Source organism: Equus asinus, chromosome 17 (genome assembly GCF_041296235.1).
Source record: "Equus asinus isolate D_3611 breed Donkey chromosome 17, EquAss-T2T_v2, whole genome shotgun sequence".
In the NCBI taxonomy this organism is placed as follows: Eukaryota; Metazoa; Chordata; class Mammalia; order Perissodactyla; family Equidae; genus Equus; species Equus asinus.
Genome location: NC_091806.1, coordinates 46,687,218 through 46,706,847, shown reverse-complemented (window position 1 = coordinate 46,706,847; position 19,630 = coordinate 46,687,218). Strand labels below are relative to the sequence as shown.

The window sequence follows — 19,630 nt, the reverse complement described above, 5'->3', positions numbered from 1 at the left end:
CCCGGCTTCCACCTGTCAGGGGCATCGGTTCCCAGGTGGAGCTGCCATCGGAGAAGAGAAAGTGTGCATCCAGGGCGGGAACTCGCTACCGCCGTCTGCTTCCTTCCTTCCTTCTCTTCTCTGCAGATGTTGGTCCTGAGCCCTGGCCGTGGCCTCTGCCCCAGCCGAAGCGCCTCGCCGCGCGCACCTTGCACACTGACTCCCCTAGGAATCCCCAAGGCAATGCCTCCTGCCTGCCCGCAGGAGAAATCGAAACCACAGCGGAATCAACACCAAAGGGGAGAGGGGAGACGTCCTCTTCCCTCCCACCCCTTACTTGCATCTTCCTGCCGCCGAGGTAACCAACGGCTCCTCCAATGTCGTGTGTATCTTTCAGAAACGTTCTGCGTGTCTGTCAGCACGGACGAATATGAAAACCACAGCAAGCGTGGATCCATGCACACCGCGCGCCAGGCTCGGCCCTAATCTGCACCCGGGCTAACTCGCCTCGTCCTCATAGTCACCCCATTTTACAGGTGGCACAATTGAGGCCTTGAGAGGTTCTTCTGCCTGAGCTCACACAGGTAGTAAGTGGCAGAACCTGGATTCGAACCCAGCAAGTCACAAATGGCATTGTGTGACTAACCCTAACCCTGACCCTGACCCTCACCCTAACCCAGACTGCATGGTAGTGTGTTGTTACTGTGTAGTCTCCCTTACAGGCCCCGCTGCCCCCCAGCCCCGAGAACCTTCTGTCTCACTGCCATCGGGACAGCTGCACGCTGCTGTGTGCCCGCAGCATTTGTTCCATCAGTCTCTGTGTCGGAGTGGCCTGGGCTGTTTCTGGCTTCATATCCTGGTGAATGACGCTGCAGGGGACATTCTTGGGCATAATTCTTTATGGACTTTGTGAGATAAAATGCCCCCTGGGGTTCATAGCGCAGGGGGCATGCAATGGACACTGTCACAGATCCTGCCGACGTCTCTTGTGACGGTGGCCCTGGTTTGCACACCCTCCAACGCCGCAGGACGCGCCCGAGCCCCATTCTCGGTCTTTTCAGCTGCCCTGACGGTTTTTCCTGCTGCCTGGGCTCTTTGTTTGCGGTTTGAGAAGGTGCCTTAGCATCATCCTCTCTCTGCTTCTGCTGCACACTTCCTGCAGTGGGTGACGTTCTAGTCTACACTTTTTCTGGAGTTTTTCCAAATCAAATGTCCCAGAAACGCGCCCCCCCTCATTCCTACTGGAAATAGGGACTCCAAATGGGCCGCCCCCCGCCGGGCGGTCAGATGGGACGATGCTGTTTTGCCCCCTTCCCCTGAGGCCAGCCTCGTCAGGACCCATATAAGGACCTTCTTTTCTCCACTTTGTCACTCAAATGACTGACATTCTCAGGTCCGGGGATGCTGTGGAGATTTCATTCATTCCTTCATCATCTCTGGGGAATTGACCCTGGTCATGCCCCAGGCGGGGCATCGAGGAAGCAGAAAAAAGCAGACGAGTCCCGGCCTCCTTCAAACGTAAGGGCCCATGGGTGAGATGGAAGCAGGGAGCTGGGAGGAGGACCACCGACCCAGCCAGGGAGTGCGGGCAATGGAGGGGGCGCACAGGCACCCCCTTCAAGGAGGGGAGAACAAGAAGAATGTGGACAAGCCAAAAATGGGAGCAGGTGCTGTAGGCGATGGGAACAGACAATGCGGAGACCCCAAGGTGGGGCAGGGCTGGTGCTCCTGGGGACTGCAAGAAGTTCACAGTGACCGGTCACGGCCAAGGGTGGGGCAGGAGGAGCTGGACAGCTGGGCAGGGCCGGACCACGCCCAAGAGCAAGAGAGGGGCGTGGCCTTCACCTGGAGGTGAGGGGTGGCAGCCAGACCGAGAATGGAGGGCGCAGGTGGCCTGCAGGTGACACTGGCGGTTCGCTTGGCAGCTGGCGGTGACGGGGTCTGGACCAGCCCTGGGAACCAGGCCGGCCCTGTGGCCGAGGGCAGCCGCCGGGGGCGTGTAGGAGGGTCTCAGCTCAGTGCGTGGGAGGTGAGTGTCCCAGTCTGGCCCATTGAAGTCGGGAAATGAGAAACATTTCTCATTAACAAAACTAAGAGTTTTTTAGTTTTTTAGTTTTTTAGCCCAGCCCCTTCCTGACCTCACTCCCTCACCGCCTTTGCCAGGCTGGGGCCTCCGGCCACGTCCCCGCACCAGCAAGGTGGCTGAGAAGCTTCCCTCCAAATCATGAAATCCTGGGGGGGCTTGGGGCAGCCACATCTGAAGGGTTCCACTTTGATTTGGCGGGGGGGGGCCTGAGTTTGCCTTGGAGTGAGAAGACGGACGTGCGTCCCCAGAAGTTGCCCGTGGCCTTGGTGACGTGGTCCACGGAGCTGCCCGGGCCGGCATCTGTTAGAGAGCGCTGGGGCGACCTTCAAGCTTCCCCAAGAGAAGCTGAGAGAGGCACGGGTCCCTGCCGCTTGGGCACCGATAGCTGGTCACCGGGGTCACAGGCCCCTCGAGGTCACACGGGGCCAAGCCTTTGCTCCAAGATTTCCCCGTGCTGGAAACTCACCCCCTAGCCCGGGCGCCGTGGTAATGCGCTCAGCCCCTCGGGACTGTACCTGAGGACAGAGCACCCTGACTCGAGACGCGGAGGGGAGACATCCTGGCCGCGTGTGCTGACTTGAAATGGGCGTCAGGACCTGGCAGCTGTAAGGGTGCTCAGGCTGGAGTCACAGGGAACAGAGCATAAAATGGATTCTGAGGGGTTCTGGAAAATTCTGGACTCAAGCACCTCCCTCCTTGGCCCAAGAGAGACCAAGATTTGGAGCCCGCCCACCATTGATGCCAGCTCTTGTGCTTGGATTTCGAGGAGCTCCCACCCCCCGGCAGCCTGCTGTAGGTGGCTGAGTCGGGACCCCTTTTCCGCGGCAGACTTGAGTCAGGCTGCAGAGGTACTGGGGGAAGGCAAGATGCAGACATGGGGAGCCGGGGTCCCCACCCCTGCCAGCCCCTTGAGAGCAGTTCTCAAGATGCCCCCACCCTCCACGGCCGACGCCCCAGCTCCAGCTCGCTGTCTCTGCCCCACCTACCATCTTAAAGGTCTTCTCCACACCGTGCACAGGACAGTCTGGGACCCAGGTGGACGAGGCGTACCTGCCCTCCCCAGGGCGCTGTCTGAGGAGGAAACAGCAGGAACCTGACCCCCAACAGGCCTCAGGATCAGGATGGCACGTGGGGCTGGGGGCCTCGCTCTGCCTGGGGAGGTGGGCGCGGCTGGGCGCGATGCTTGGGGCCTGCCGGAACAGCGGGAGCTTGTCGAGGGACAGGGTGAAAAGGACGCCCAGGTGGAGGGACCCGTATGCGCAGAGGTTGGGGAGGGGGTGGCAGGGGTGATTTTGTGGGTGCGGGTTTGCTTCCTTAGCTCTGATGGAGCTCGGCCAGGCCGAGATGCAGGGGTGGGGGGTGGGGGTGCACATTGTAGCACTTGTCACGGGCTGAATTGTGTCCCTTGAAAGTCATATGTAGGAATCGTAACCCCAGAACCACAGATTGTGACTGTATTTGGAGATGGGGCCTTTCAATAGGAAATTAAGGTAAAATGGGGTCACTAGGGTGGACCCTAATCTCATAGGACTGGGGTCCTCATAAGAAGAGGAGATGGGGACACAGACACTCATAGAGAGATGACTGTGTGAGGACACAGGGAGGAGACGGCATCTACACGCCAAGGAGAGAGGCCTCGGGGAACCAGTGCTGCCCACACCTGGACCTCGGCTGTCCAGCCTCCAGGACCGGGAGACAGTCAACGTCTGTGGTTTAAGCCACCCCGGGGTGGGGGACTTGGTTATGGCAGCCTGCTGACTCATACAGCTCTCACTGCATTATCCTCCTGCTTTTTCCCCCAAGGCCCCTTTTGAGATGGTTCATGGCAGCACTGGCCGCTACTGGGGGCCGCGGTCACAGTGGTGAGGGTGCCCATGGCGGGCACTGATCTGCTTGCTCACCGTGGAACCCTGATGCCCCGCACGTGCAGTGGGGCGTGATTCTCACCGATGAGGAGACTGAGGCACGGACACGGCTGGCCGTGTGCCAGAGGCCATAGACGCAGGCTGCCGTCTCCAGAGGCCGCACTCCTGCTCACACCGACTGCTCTGTGTGTGGCCCCATGCCGAGCTCTAAGGGCTTGTGAGGAAGAATGAGGGCAGCCCAAGGTGCGCATCCGTCTCTCCTCCTCCCCTCCACCCTGAAAGGAGGCCTCTCCTCCCCGTAAGACTCAGCTTGGGGCCTCATGATGGCCACACAGCCAGGAAACGACCCCAGGTCCATCAGCGGAGGCACAGATAAACAAGTGGGGTCATGTGTATGATGGAATATTAGTCAGCCAGGAAAAGGAGCAAAGCACTGACACACGCCAAGAGGTGGCCGAACCTCGGAACAGGATGCTGAGCGAAAGGAGCCAGACACAAAAGGTCAGATGTCACATGATCCCATTTATGTGAAACTGTGAAACGTCCAGAATAGGGAACTCTCCAGAGATGGAGAGGAAATTAGTGTTGCTTAGGGCTGAGGGGGAAGTTGAGAGGGAGGGGGTGATGATTAAAGGGGGTGGGGTTTCTTTTGGGGTGACGACAAGATTCTAAAATTGTTGCTTGTACAACTCTGTGAATATACTAAAAGCCGTTAACTATACACTTCGAATGGGTGACTAGGGGGCCATGTAAATTCCATCTCAATAAAGCTCTTTAAAATGAAAACAAACTTTAAGGAAGGCTCTGCTTGGGGGAGTCCCAGCCCCAGGCCCCCAGGCTTCCAGTCGCCCTTCTGGGTCTCTCATTCGCCTTCTGGCTCAGCCGCTATGCACTTGGGGCGCTCCTGGCCCGAGACGCTATTTCGGAGCCGGACTCCCCCCGAGGTCCTGCGGGCGTGAAGGAGAGCGGGGGTCCTGCTCCTTTCTGTGCCCAGCAACCCTCCTTCTCCTGGGCACAGGCAGAGTTCAGGCCCCCTCGGGACAGCCCCTCTGGCCCAGGGTTCCTGGGACGTCTGGTGCCAAGGAGCCCCCTAGCCAGGTGCCATCCAGGAGCCCCCGCTAAGGTAGCTGTACCCCCACCTGGTGGGCACTGGACCAGGCTTTGCCCACAGAGCATTGGGGCCTTGGCTGGAGAGCAGCCAGCTGGTCTACCCAGAGGCAGCATCCACCGGGCAGAGAACTGACCCCAGCTGGGCGTGGAGAGGCCACCTTCAAGAACCAACCTGTTCTCCATGGCTTCTAACCCTGCCAGAAGCAAAGGTGGGGGCTGGGAAGGGCTCGTTTTCCCTCACTTTCCTGCTCAGGCCCTGGACCCCGAAGCTTGTTGGGGGATGGCAGGTCAGTGCCCAAGCTGAGGCCAAGCAATGGAGGTTCTCATTACCTCGCCTCACCTCCCAGCTGTGTGACCTTGAGCAAGTCTCTTCGCCTCTCTGAGCCTCTGTTTCTCATCTGTACGGTAGGGCAGAGCAGGGCTGCCCATAGGATTTCAGGGCCCGCTGGCTCCAGGCTGGCACACTGCAGGCCAGGTCGCTCTCCCACCGCTCTTGGGGGGCGTAATTAGAGCGAGTTTGGGGCCCAGAGCCAGCACCAGATCTGACAGTCACCCTGGTGGGCAGGCTGGGACCACATCACAGGGTACTGTGTCCCCTCTGTCCCCTCCCCCCGGCCCCGGGCTCCCTCTCCAGGAGGAGAGGCTGGAGGCGTGGGGCCTGGACCTGGGGGTGGGGTCACAGAGGGTCACCCAGGTACCAGATAGGGCTGGGAGAGGACGTGGGGTGGGGGGACCCAGAGCAGACACCCCAGCAGTGGTGGCGAGGTGGGCCGGGGCCAGGCCTGGGGGTGTCCAGGCCGGGGTCTGGAAGAGACCAATTAGTCAAATGGCTGCAGTGACCATTTGGAAGCAATTAACAGGGTCGCTATTACCGCATTATATCCCCCCACCTGGTTCCGTGCTGGGGGGAGGGGCGGAGGTGGCCGTGGGTGGGTGGTGTGGGTGCCTCAGCCTAGCCCGGCCCGGCTCCACTTTGTGAAGGGCCTGCCAGGAAGATGCCACGAGGTCAGTGCCCCTCCCTGGCCTCCCTGGGCCCCAGCCTCCGAGGGCCTGGCAGCCCAGCCATGTCCGGAGCCCAGCCCAGGCCCGTGGGGGCGTCCAGGGGGTTTCCTGGGCCAGGAAAGATGGAGGACGGAGTGGTTTAGATGAAGAGGAAAGCCTCAGTGGGTGGGTGGGTGGGTGAGCAAAGCCGTGGAGAGGCTGTGGGCAGTGGACTGGGGGTGCAGACAGGGGGTGGTCCCCTCAACTCTAGCAGAGGATGGGGCTGCCGCAGGGCCTGGGGCAGGGGAGGAGGCTGCGGGCTTTAGACTGCTCCCTCTGCCATCAGGGTGGCTCTTGCCAGGGCCCAGGGGACAGAGAAAACATGCCCAGGAGCTTTGCTGCCCCGAAGTCGCGCCAACAAGAATGCCCATGGTGAGCCGGGGCCACTGGAGGGACCCGGGAAGGGAATGCCATGGGCGCCTGCTGTCCCACTGTCACTGCTAGTAGCACCCCAGGTCTCTCTCTAAGGCCTGGCGGTTTGCATAACGAACTGTGACCCCTGTGACAGGGCGCGCTCTGAGCTGATATGGCGGCAGGCACCTCTCCAGGCGTATTTGAGGCATTTTATACATGAGGAGCCAGCATCTCAGAAGGGACAATGCTACATGGCCAAGGCACCATGGCAAGGAAGTGGCCATCATTCATTCATTCATTCATTCATTCATTCATTTGAGGAGCAGGTACTGAGGGGGCCACTGTGTGCCAGGCACCGTCTAGGAGCTGAGCGTGCAACAGTGAACAAACCCAGCCAAACCTCCTGCCCTCTGGCCCTCTGGCCCCCCGGGGACCCCCGCTAGGGGATAGGTGGCCCTCCCAGTTCTAGGCTGCAGGCCAACCTTGGGGTGGGCACAGTCTGACCCGCGGGGGCGAGATTGAAACTAGTTCCAGGACGCCGCTGGGGCCCGGGCGTGGAGCAGGAGCGAGGCTGAGAACTGAGACCATCCTCTGTCAGGTTTTCCTGGTGGCTACCCATCTTCCGGAGGCCGCCTGCAGCGGAGACTGAGGCTTGTGGTCCAGAAACGGGGCATCGGAAACCCTGCCCGCTCCCAGCCCCCGCAGATCGCAATTGCCCTCATGCTCTCTGCCTCTGAATTTCTTCCTTCCTTTCTCTCTTGAATGCCGCTGACTTTTGACACTGTGTCGGAAGGTACCTGAGTCCCAGAAGCGGATCTAACAGCATTGAGGGTACCAACAGCCCTCGCTGTGTCTCATGTGAACTCATAGGAAGTCCACGTGACCAGCAGGTCCCAGGCCAGGACTGGGGGTGGAGCCCCAGCAGGAGAGCCCTCCTCTAGGCTCTGTCCCCTGCAGTTAGGCTCCATCGTTAGCAGTCTGGGGCTCCAGCAATCGGTGGCCTGGTCTTTGACTGTTCACAGGCTCTTACTAGACGGACCCTGGCCAGGAGCCCCCTCCCCAAGGACTGAGGTACCGGAGGATGCCCTGGGGGTGCCCCCCACCCCAAGGCCACTCAGGCACTGAGCCTACTGGAGTGGACTCACTGAGGACACACTGCCTCGTTGGTGTTAGGCTAGAGGGCGGTGAGAAATGTCCCTATGGGATGTACCAGCTCCTGCAACTCGAGGGAACCCCCCCCCATGCCCGGCACACCAGCCCCTCCCCCAGGAAGGACCAAGGTCCCAAACCCTGATGCAAGTAGAAGGGATGGGCAAGGGGACGCCAGCCCACATGGCTCGTCCCAGAGCCCCTGGTCAACTTCATGCCAAGGCTGTGGTCTAGACCGCTGGGCCCCGCACTGGACCCTCCACCCAGCTGGCAAAGCCCCCTACTTGAGCCCCCTTGTCAGTATCCAGTGGGCTGCCGGCCAGGGGGCTGCTAGAGGGCAGAGGCCAGGGGGGCAAGAGAAGGGAGCAGGGATGTGGCTTTTCCCAACACTGTGTCCGGAGCCCCTCTTCACTGGGGTCCCCAGGGGAGACGGCCCCCCACACACTCCAGGGGCATCCACATGGCTGCTCAGGACCCACCAGGTGGGGATGTTCCCCCCGGACTGTCACTACTGCTCTCTTCTCTCCTCTCCCTTCTCTGTGGCCACCAGACTTCCATGCTTTTCTCTGGGGAGCCCTCCCACACTCTCTCCAACTCCATCTGTTTCTTGGTCTCTCTCTCCTTCTCCCTGTCTGTGGATCTCTGGCATATTTCTCCTGTACTCGCTTCCTTCCCCTCGTTCGGTGTCTGTCTCTCATGCTCTCTGGGGCTCTCTGTCTCTGCGCCCTTTCTCTGGCTCTCTGGTCTCCCCACCCCCCAACCCCCAGCTCCCCAGCCCCCTCTCTGGTCCACTGCTGAGACTGGACCCTCTGGGGCCCGCCCGACGTGTGAATGAAAACCTCACCCTTCCGGATCCGCCCAGTTGGGGTGCGCGACAGGACGAAGCACCTCCCGCGGGGCCCGCCACACCTCGGGCCGCCGGGGACAGCGCCCCGGCTCCGGCAGGGAGCCCTGGGAGCAGACGCAACCCCGGGACCCCCACGCGCGCCCGCGCCCCGGCCCTCCCCTCCGCCGCCCTCCGCGGCCCCCTTCATTATGCGCCGCCTTTAATGGGCGTTTGTCAGCGCGACTTCCCCGCAAGTTGTTTTCGCGGACATCAGTCATCGGCGGCGTTCCCATTGTGCCGGGGGATTGATGGGGGCCGGGAGGGGGTGACAGGGCCCGGGGCGGCCGCCTCGAGGCCTCGGTCTATAATTTTCGGAGGCATAATTGGTCTGGGGGAGGGGGCGGAGGAGGGGCGGGGGAGGGACCTCTCAGAGCCGGGAGGGCGCGCGGGGGCGCGAGGCGCGCGGCGGAGCGGAGCCGCGGCTCGACGGCCGTGCGCGGGGGGCGAGTGTGCGCGGGCGGCGCCGGGCCCGAACCCCGCGCCCCGCCGGGCTCCCCACCCGCCCGCCCGGCCTCCCGCCCCTCCCGCCCCTCCGCCTGGGGACCACGTCGGCCTTTTGTTGCCGAACTGTCTTTTCTTTCAGTGTTTTGCGCAGCAACGGAAATTTCACCCGATCCTGGGTAGAAATTAAGAGATCTCTCTCTCTTTCTCTCTCTCTCGCTCTCCTCTCTTCCACCCTCCCTCCACTCCCTCCCCTCCCCCCACCTTCCCCGGAGCCCGAGTCGGCACCGCCAGGCGCGGGAGCCGGCTCGCTCCGAGCGCCTCGCCCCGGCCCCGCTGCCGCCCCTTCCATGGGCGCCGCGCTCGCCTGCAGCCGCCGCCGCCGCGGGGCGGGCGCGATGCCACGATGGGCCTGATTTGGCTCCTGCTTCTCAGCCTCCTGGAGCCCGGCTGGCCCGCCGCGGGCCCCGGGGCGCGGCTGCGGCGCGATGCGGGAGGCCGCGGCGGCGTCTACGAACACCTCGGCGGGGCGCCCAGGCGCCGCAAACTCTACTGCGCCACCAAGTACCACCTCCAGCTACACCCAAACGGCCGCGTCAACGGCAGCCTGGAGAACAGCGCTTACAGTGAGTGTCCGGCACCCGCGGCGCCGCGGCGGGGGTCCCCGGGGAGGAGCGGTGTGCCCCGGGAGAAAGGAAGGCGCGCGAAGGGTGACCGGGAAAGTGGACCACCCACCACTGCCAGAGGGAGACCCTCGGAGTCCCCTTTTCTCCCCTCCACGTCCAGGAGAAGAGCACGAGGGGAACTGGGTGGGGGTGGGGGGGAGAAGCTCACGTCCGAAGTGGGCACTGGCGGCTGCAGCCCGCTGTCGGGGCCAGCCGGCCCGGCCTCCCCTCCCCACTGCCCTCTCGTCCGAGGGGGCGCGCAGCTGGCCGTCTCGGGGCTCCCCCCTGCTCCACTGGGCTCGGTGGCCCTGACAAGTTTGAGCCCTTTGAGTCTTTCGGAGAAAAGTCGCCGGAGGAGGCATATGTCATCCTCTTTATTGTTTTGACTTCTCCTCCTCCTTTGGCCGACCCCGGAGCGCCCCGCCGTCTGTCCCCTCCGCCCTGCGCGCTCGCGGCCGCCCAGGTGGCCGCCTCGCGCCGCTGCCTCTGCGCGGAAAACTCTCGCCCGGCAACGCGGGGTTCCCGGGCCGCGGCCGCCACCGAGAGTCATTTCTCGGGGCCAGAAGCCGCAGCCCTCTCTCCTCCACCCTTGGCAGCAGAGCGAAGCAGGGTGGACGCACCGGCCGCCGGGTTGGGGGCCGCGGCATACGGGTTACGAGGATGGAGGGGCGTCCCTCCGGGTCTGGGGGCACAGAGACACCCCTACCCCGCCCCGCAGCGGGGACCCTCGGCGGGACTGCGCTACAGCCAGAGTCCCGCGACGCTCCAGGTTTGGCTCCTCCGGCCCCGGGGCCCGTGACCAGGGCTGAACCCTCCTGCGAGGAGCGCAAAGCCAGGGGGTCGAAGCAGCTCTGCCCGGTGGGGAGTAGGAGACCCGAACTCCGGGTCCAGCAGGACTGCAGTGGGGAGCGTGGGAGTGTGGCCAGGGTCTCGCGGGTCCTCCGCGGCGACGCGGCGCTCGGCGCTCGCCCCGGGCGCAGGAAGAGGTACGGTGGGTTCAAGGCGGCGGCGGGAAACCGCTGCTTCCTCGAGGAAAGCCGCAACTGTGCGAGGGCGTCTTACGAGGACGTCCGCCTCTGGAGCCGCGCGATGAGGACCAGCTGCTACCAGGGCGTCCCCGTGCGCAGGACGGGCCCACGGGAGCGCCGGAGCTCACCTCTCGGCGACACCCCGGTTCTCTCCAAATCCAGTCTCCCCCTCGGATTTGCAGAGGGTCCAAATTCTTGGGGCATCCAAGGCGGGCAGCCTGGAGGCAGAAGAGGGCGCGCACCTGCAGCCGCCCCTGTCCCCCATCCAGATGGGCGCCTCTCTGGTTCTCTGGCCGGCGCCGCGGATGCGCCCAGCCTACGTCCCCGCAACGCGAGAACCTGCGCCCCGGCGCGCCTCCGGTGGCCCCGCATCTGGCCCTATGATCGCTGTCATGCTGGGGGCCAGGCGTGCGCCCAGAGATGCGCCCCCTGGAGAGGGCACCGGCTGATGCCCCAGCGCCCCGAGGGCCTTCTCAAGGGACAATGGCCCCACCTGGGCCTTTGTTGCAGGCCACCATGAAAAAGCATGCTTGTGTCCAGAAGGAAGGCATTAGAATAGATTTAAATTTTCTTACATACAGTGAGGAGTGGGAGAGCCCGGGCCAGCTTCCCTTTGTGAGCTCTGGGTCTAAAGGGGCTTCTTGCCGACATCTGGCATCCCAGGCCTCCCCTTTGGACAGTTATCTCCCGCCCAGGTCCAGGGCCAGCAGGTTTGGCTGGCACCATCAGTGCACCGTGTGGATTATATTATCAGCCGGCTTCATCGAGGGTGGCTGGGTCCCCCCTCCCAGGACTCCACAGGCCTCTAGGACAGGCAGCGTAGGTGGGGAGCTCAGACTCTGGGATCTGCAGATGGGGTTTGAATTCCAGCTCAAATGCCTGTGTGATGTCCTGGGCAAGTCATTAAACCTCAGCAGTCTCGTGAAACTAGCGGGCAGGGTTGTTGAGTGGCTGCAAGAGCTCCGCGTCCTGCGTGACCGCTGTGCCCGGCACGGAGTCAGCGAGGACAAATGTTAGCTTCATTATTCCCCCCGGCTGGAATTCTTTTCCCTGGAGAAGCCTTCCCTGGTGCTCCTCTGGCTTCACTCCCTGCCCGGTAATTTCTCCCTCCTCTGAATTTCCAAAGTCCCCTCGCCTGGGTATGTGTTGCTCCCACTGTCCCCACCCGCTCCCCCGAGCCGGGGTGCTGCTTCGGGCCAGGCCAGCGGGCGCTCAGCCCTCCCCTCTGGGCTGTCTGGGAGGTGGAGGGAGTGACGAACCTTCCTGAATCTTCCCAGGTATCCTGGAGATAACGGCAGTGGAGGTGGGCATTGTGGCCATCAAGGGCCTCTTCTCCGGGCGGTACCTGGCCATGAACGAGCGGGGCCGGCTCTACGCTTCGGTGAGTTCAGTCTTGTGAGAGCAGCCATCCCCCTTAAACATCACGTCAGGGGACAGAGGGGACATGAGCAAGATAATGCTTTTGCCCAGGGACGTTCAGTCCCTGAGCCGGGGCCAGAACCCCAGGCCCTGGGGCTCCACGCCCAGTGCTCTTTCAGTCGCTTGGAGGACTAGGCGCACGGCCCATAAGGAGGGCCACGCTGGGAGTTAGACAGGTCTTACGTCCTCCAGTGCTGCCGGGTTAGAAAAGGTCCCTCCAAACGTTTTGTGCTCACCGTTATTGCCCTTCCCTCAAGGTAGCCGAGAGCAGGGGAGAGACAGTCCCTCTGATTTCCGCGGAAATAAATGGACCCAAGTGAGCCTTGGGGCGAAACAAGGGTGTGCATTGGGCAGCAGCCCTCCTGTCGGCTCACCCAGAACTCCCCTGGGGGGCAGGGAGAGGAGGAAGCAGGGTGGGACACAGCCAGTCCTCCCCACGGGGGCAGAAGCAAGAGCTGTCAGTGCTTGGAAGCAAGACGAGAGGGAGATGGTGCCCGTGTCCCAGGCACACAGGCTGGAGCCCGCTCCATCTATGGTCTGGGCTCCCGCAAACAAAAAGGGTCCCGTGACCCTGTGGGTGTTGGCAGTGCCCTCTGCAAGGGCGGGGGCGGGAAAGACACGGAGTGAAGTACACGGAGCTAGGAAATTTGCAACCTGCAACCAGTCATTACATGCAATTCGGCTGATGCTTCCTTGAGCAATGAGAGGTTTTCCATCCACACGCCACCTAGACGACGCGGCCCGAGGACCAAGCTCCATGAGCTCCATCCCTCGGTTCAGCCCTGGTGGCGGGGAAACGCACCCACGTCGCCCTCCCCCTTTGAAGTCGGGCAAAGCGTGGTGAGGAGAAGTCGCAGGAAAACCCTCCTTAAAGCCGATGATTTCAGCACAGGTTTTCGCTGTTTTGCTAAAGGAAATGCATGAGCTGGAATGCACTGTGTGTTTACCCTGACCACTCCGGAGAAGCTGTTTCTGGGAGGAGGGACCCTCTGCCCAGCCTCTTCTGTGTGCTGCCACAGGCTCCAAACACCAGTTGTGGTTTATCTGGACATGCCCCCAGCCCGGGTCTGGTCTGAGCTTTCCTGGAGGTGGACTCTGGCCTTCCAGACCCTTCGGGGCCCGTGCCCCTGGTGCTGAGGGAGTGGAACTGACTTTCTGTTCCTGAAACAGCCTCAGACCACCCACAGCCGCTGCTATCCCTTAGGGAGAGGGGACGCCCAGGAAGGGGGTCTTGTCGGCCTGCAGGGATGGTCCGGGTCTTCCTGACCACAGACGGCCTTCCACCCACGCTGGGGAAGTTCACAGAGTCGGGCGGGGAGGGCTGAATCCGGAGGGAAGCTGAAGGTCTCTGCCATCTCTTCTATGGGGGCCCCAGCCCGGGGCCCTGGGGCACAGAACAAAGCATGATCTGGTGGATCCCAGTGGATCAGAGTCTGCCTGTGGCTTCTGAACCCAAGAGTTGACAGTGCTGGCTCTGGGGAAGGAGGAGGAGAGGTTCCCGGCCCCATGGGGGGTGGCCGGGAGGTCCAGCTGGATGGTGTGGAACTTTTCAGGAAGGTATCCCTGCCTTGCAGATAGCCTGGGACGTGAGGCTGCTCGCTGCCACGCCTGTCACCTGCCACCCCATGCCCCATCCTGGGGACCGCCTCCTTGCCTGCGGGCGCTGTTCCCACTGCCCCACCCCTTGGCTGTCTGGGCCCCTGGGTCTTGGCTGTCAACCTGTTTCTCACGTTCCAGGCCAGCTCATCCCCTTCTGTGGCTTGGTGGCCTTTGCACTCTGACAGCTCCCACTTCCAGCCCTGACCTCCCTTCCGAGTTATAGATCACCCCCCAAAAATCTTGACGGCTCGAAGACCCCGGGCAACTGAACTCAGCGGCTCCCCTGACCCCCCACCATAATTATCGCCCCACCAGCCACTTACTCAAGCCCAAGTTCGGCTGGGAGGCATGGTGGACGCCTTCTCTCTCAGCCCCCAGTCAGTCAATCTCCAAGCCCTCAACTGTACCTGTTGAGTCTCTCTCTTCAGTCCACACCCATTGTTCCTCTGCCTTTGCCCCGCAGCTGGTGCCCTTATAACTCAGGCCTCCATCACCTCCCACCTGGACCATTAAAACAGCCTTGGGACCAGACTGCTGGTCTCCAGCCTCTGCCTCCTTCTGTCCATCCATCCATCTATACATCCAGTCACCTTTCCTTCTTCCTTCTATCCATCCATCCATCTACCCACTCATACTCCCTCCTTCCCTTCCCCATCCATCCATCCATCAGTCCACCCATCCGTCCATCCATCTATCCATTCACCCATCTGTCCATCCGTCCATCCGGTCACTTTTCCTTCTTCCTTCCATCCGTCCATCCATCCATCCATCCACCCACTCATACTCCCTCCCTTCCCCATCCACCCATCCATCCATGATCCATTCATCCATCAATCCATCCATCCATCATCCATCCATCCGTCCATCCATTATCTGTCCATCCATCCATCAATCCATCCATCCATCATCCATCCATTATCTGTCCATCCATCCATCTATCCATCCATCCATCCATCCATCCATCCGTCATCCATCCATCATCCATCCATCCATCATACATCCATCATCCATTCATTCATCCATCATCCATCCATCATCCATCCATCATCCATCCCTCCATTCATCCATCCATCAATCCATCCATCAACATCCATCCATCCATCTGTCCACCCATCCATCTGTCCATCCATCCATCCACCCATCCATCCATCTATCCATCCATCCATCGATATCCATTCATCAACATCCATCCATCCACCCACTCATACTCCCTCCCTCCCTTCCCCATCCACCCATCCATCCATCATCCATCCATCATCCATACACCCATCATCAGTCCATCATCCATCCATTCATCCACCATCCTTCCATCATCCATCCATCATCCATCCATCCATCCATCCACCCTTTCATTCATCCATCCACCTTTCCTCCCGCCCTCCCTCCCTCCTTCCCTTCCTTCCTTCCATCCACCCGGTATTCATTCCTTCATTCATCAATATCTTGGGCACCTACCATATGTCATAACTATGCTGAGGGGTCTTCCTAAAATGCAAATCCACTCATGTCATGGCCTCCAGGTCCTCCCTGTCACCCACAAATTATCACCCCGGTGCCTTAGCTCAGCCCACGGAGAATCAGCCTGGACCGCCTTCTGCTCCCACCCCCCACCGTCATTCCACAGCTTGTGCCCGCCTCCAGCCTCGGGACCCTCCCTCAGCCCTCCAGAACAGGCCACAAGGCTCGCCCCTCCATGCCTTGCCCATTCCTTTACGTGCTGGAACGCTCCTATCCCTGAAAAGCTCACCAGCAAGTGCCGGCTCCTCATCAATGACTCTCTCCAATATCAGCTCGTTGGGGAAGGTCTCTCAGTCCACTTCCTCCTCACACCTTCATCCCGCTGACCGCTCTGCCATCCCTGCACCCTGGGCCCGGTCCCCCGGGGCTCAGAACCATGGGGGTGGCAGCCGTGCCAGCCCCCACAACCCCCCGCTGCCCTGGGCTGGCTTTTCTGGAGAGGCTCTGAGCGCTGGCAAAGCCTGAGAAGGAAGGGCAGCCAGGACAGCAGGCTGTCACATCCCAGGACAAGGACAGACAGTGGAGTCGGGGTGCGAGGGACTCGGGGGAGGGGCTTGTGGAGCAGAGGGTCCAGGGTGGGACAGCAGGGACCGACAGGCAGTGGGGACTGTTGGGAACTGTTGCCACATCGAGTCTTGGTGGCAGTTCCCTGCCATCTGTGCCCCAGCCCTGAGCTGACACCTTCCTCCTGGTCATCTCGGCCCCCCCCAGGAGCCCCTGCAAGGTGCGAGCAGGTGCTCTTTCCCCCCCTTCACCGAGCGCCCTCCTCGGGAGGACCTGAGCCCCTCGCTCTTGGAGGCTCACAGGACTATGTCCCTGCAGAGAGAAAGCCCACTCTCTGGCTTCCTAGGCTCTGGGCCCCAGCCCTGGGGGACGCACCCTCCCCTCCGCTGAGTTTCTCACAGTCCAGCACGGGGGCCAGATGCTCCTGCAGCCTACCCAGCATGGGGTGGGGGGCGCGCGGGTAAGTCTGCCATGAGCCCACCCACCCACACCCAGACGGCCCCGGAGCCCCACATGCCCAGGGGTCAAACACAGGCCAGAACAGCTTCAGATCCACCTGTGCTTTGGGGCCTGGCACCATCCCTGGGCCTCAGTTTCCCCATCTGTAAAGCGCAGAAGTTGGTCTCGGGCAGTGGCATCCGTACTGTGACCCAGGGAGCTCCAGGCGTCTGCTGAGGGGCCGGAGAGCAGAGAGGGGCTGGGCTCTGGGGGAGAGGGGGCCCGCGCCCTCGATCCAACTGGAGCTCCCCCTCCCCCAACTCTGGACCTGCCTGTCTTTGGAAAGAAGCGTTCAAAACTTAAACGTTTGCTTTCTGAGGTCCTTCTGGTCACATACTGCCCGGTTCAGGGGTCTGGCCCCGACCAGCCTGTGACCCTCAGGGACCTCAGGGCCACCTGCACTCAGTAGCCGCCCCATCCCCCTCCCCAGTGGAGACAGACCCCAAGGGTCTCCCACTCCTGCCCCCTGCCCAGTGCTCGGTCCTTCCACCCGCCCTTCCCTGCCCCCCAGCCCTGCCCTCCAGCACAGAGCAGGGAGGGAGGCACTGGGGTGGGGGAACCTCTGGAGAGCCCCCCTGCCTGCAACTGGAACTGAAGCCTCGACTGCGTGGCCATAAGGCATACCCAGCCCTTCCCCAGCCCCGACTGGGGAGACCCCACGCAACCCCTCAGGGGCATTAGTGGAAGCTCCTTCAGTTCTGAGTTTGCGTCTCTGACCCTCCAGATGCCTGCACCCGAGGGGGCAGGGACCTACATCCCCCAACCCTGTCCCAGGCTGACACGGGTCCCCACTAACCTCTGCTGACAATCAACCTCCTCTCCATCCTGCTTGTGCTGGGGCCCCCCCGCACCCCCCCCCAAGGAGGGCAGTGTCTCTGCTGTTCACTGGTGCGGCCTTCCCGCCAGGCTCCCAGCTTCTGCTCTGTGCGTGTTTGTCCCTCTTTCATCCTGTGGGACAGGGACCCGAGGCCAAGACAGCGGCTCTCAGAGTTCAAGTCCCAGAGCTGGGACCCACACTCACTGACGGATGGAAAACCCGGGCTCATAAAACCTCCACCACGTTGCCCTTCCCTCCTCTCTTCCGTGTTCTCTTTCTTCTCTCTCATTTATGCAATTTATTCAAAAGCGACTGGGGCATCGCCCCTTCCTTTGTCCAGATGTCCGGTGCTGCTGACGTCCGTGCCACAGGCAGACGTCTAGGGCACCCGGGCTGGGCAGGCTGGGTCTCTCCTTTGCTGAGACGAGAACGCATCTCTGTGCTGGGGACGCCCCCCTGCCCCAACCACAGTCAGTGCCCGCGGAGGGGGCGACGGAGCTGGGGGACCAGAGAGGGGACGCAGGAGAGGCCAGTCTTCCGAGGTGCTGGGGGAAATCTTAGCAGAGGAAGGGGCTCTTGAGCTAAATCCTGAGGCCAAGTTCACCAGACGCAGGAGGGAGGAGGGGCAGGCCGGGCGGAGGGCACCGCCCGGGCAAAGGTGTGGAGGGGCGAGCGTTCGCGGGGCTGGTGGGATGCACAGCTGGATCTGGCAGGAACAGAGGAGGGTAGGCGGGCCTAGCAGGGGAGCATCCCCGACGCCCTCTCCCCTCCCCGTGTGGCCTCCGTGGCCACTGACCGTGGTGTCTTCCCCCCGCGCCCCACAGGAACACTACAGCGCGGAGTGCGAGTTCGTGGAGCGGATCCACGAGCTGGGCTACAACACGTACGCCTCGCGGCTGTACCGGACGCTGCCCGGCGGGCCCGGGGCGCGGCGGCAGCCGGGTGCTGAGAGACTGTGGTACGTGTCGGTGAACGGCAAAGGCCGGCCCCGCAGGGGCTTCAAGACGCGCCGCACGCAGAAGTCCTCGCTGTTCCTGCCCCGTGTGCTGGACCACAAGGACCACGAGATGCTGCGGCTGCTCCAGAGCGGGGCCGGGCTCCGCGGCGGGCCACCGGGCAAGGCCGCCCAGCCCCGGCGGCGGCGACAGCAGCAGAGGCACCGTGTAGACCCCCGGCCTGATGGAAGGGGGGCCTGACGCATTCTGGCCCCGCTCTGGGCTCCGAGCTCGCGGCCAGACCCACTCAGCAGGTGTGGACCAACCCATGCCTGGGGGTCCGCTGTCAGCTGACCATCGGGCCCGGCAGCTTTCCAGAATGGACTCCCCCTAACCCGGCCCCTTTCTGCTGCTTCTGAGCTGGCTCCTGTTTCCAGGGCCAACAGAACACATCCCCAGCCCTTCCTGAGTCTCTCAAACAAGGGTCACGGCAGATCTAGGGGGGCTCGGGGGTGGGCGGCTTCTAATGAAGACCCCGTGGTTTGCTGGGCCAGGAGCCCCCCTTGCCCCCAGGAAGACCGGCGGAAGCAGGGGCCCAGCCACTGAGCAGTCTCGCTGCTGCGCAGCTGTGGGCCACGTGGGGGTCTGTGTGATGGAGACATTAAAGTATTTTATTCTACTATGTTATTGAATAGATTAGAACACGGCGCGAGGGAACCCTGGTGGTCTTTGCTTGAACGGATCTGCCTCGTGACGATAGCAGCGTCTGTGCCAAATCGCGATTTTAAGACGTGAGATTGTATTCTGAAAAACGGGGCTAAAGAGGCATTTAATCCTGTGGTTTGGAACGTTGCAATTTTTTGAAACTGATAGATGGTTGATGTGGATGGAAGGAAGAGGCTAGTTGCTTGTGTGTGCGCAAGTCAGTTCCTGTGGGTGTCTGCATGCAGCTGTGTGTGCACACGTGTGTCCATCTGTGTGTACATGCATGCATGCATCTGTGTGTATGCACACATGCAATTGTGTGTGTGTGTTCCTGGTTGTATCTGAAGGTATTGTGCATACATGTGTGCACACCCATGTGTAGAAAGAGAGAAAGAAAGAGGTTTACTTTGTTTAGAACTCCTAAAACGCCCCCTCCGTCGTGCAGCCATGTGCTTCTCCGTGGACGGCTCTGAGCTCCTGCGCTGTGGCCAGGTATGGCCCTCTCAGAGTCCTTTATCCCTGCGACCTGCCACCAGGGCCTTGAGCATTCCTGGCTCTGCCTAAGAAAGCGAGGCTCAGAGGGGTGACGTGATGTGCCGGGTCCACAGCGAGTAGGTGGCCAAGCTCCGTCTTGAAACAGGTGTCTTCCTTCTCTGCTGCCCCCAACACCCGTTCCCCCAACAATGGCAGTGGGTGGGGTCCCCTGTGACCGCCAAAGGGCACAGGCAGTGCTCTCATTCTTCCCGGACCTTGCGGGGGGCAGCCGTCCCAGGTGAGGGGTGTGGCCCAGGCCTGTGCCCACAGAGCACTGTGGCGCTCTGCTCCCCGCCCGCTGGGGTTGGTTCACACTAGCCAATCGCGGGAGGAGGCCGGCTCAGCACACACTCATGCGATGCCCTGGGAGGATCTTGGCAAAGAGCAGACAGCATGGGACCTGATGCCCCGCCCTGCCCCCCACCAGCCCCTCGGTGAGTCGGGTTTCAGGAGTCGACCCCCTGCGGGAAGAAACATTCGTGGCAACAATCGGCAAC

The 19,630-nt window shown here is 62.0% G+C and overlaps 1 protein-coding gene across 1 annotated transcript; it reads left to right on the top strand.

The window, feature by feature from the left end:
• The first annotated feature begins 9,132 nt into the window (after nt 1–9,132).
• On the top strand, nt 9,133–18,574 carry FGF3 (fibroblast growth factor 3). Its single transcript, XM_014861600.3, has 3 exons — nt 9,133–9,537; nt 11,882–11,985; nt 17,784–18,574. Exons 1-3 carry the CDS (start codon nt 9,318–9,320, stop codon nt 18,153–18,155), a joined length of 696 nt encoding a protein of 231 aa, XP_014717086.2. The 5' UTR covers nt 9,133–9,317; the 3' UTR covers nt 18,156–18,574.
• Nucleotides 18,575–19,630: the final 1,056 nt, after the last annotated feature.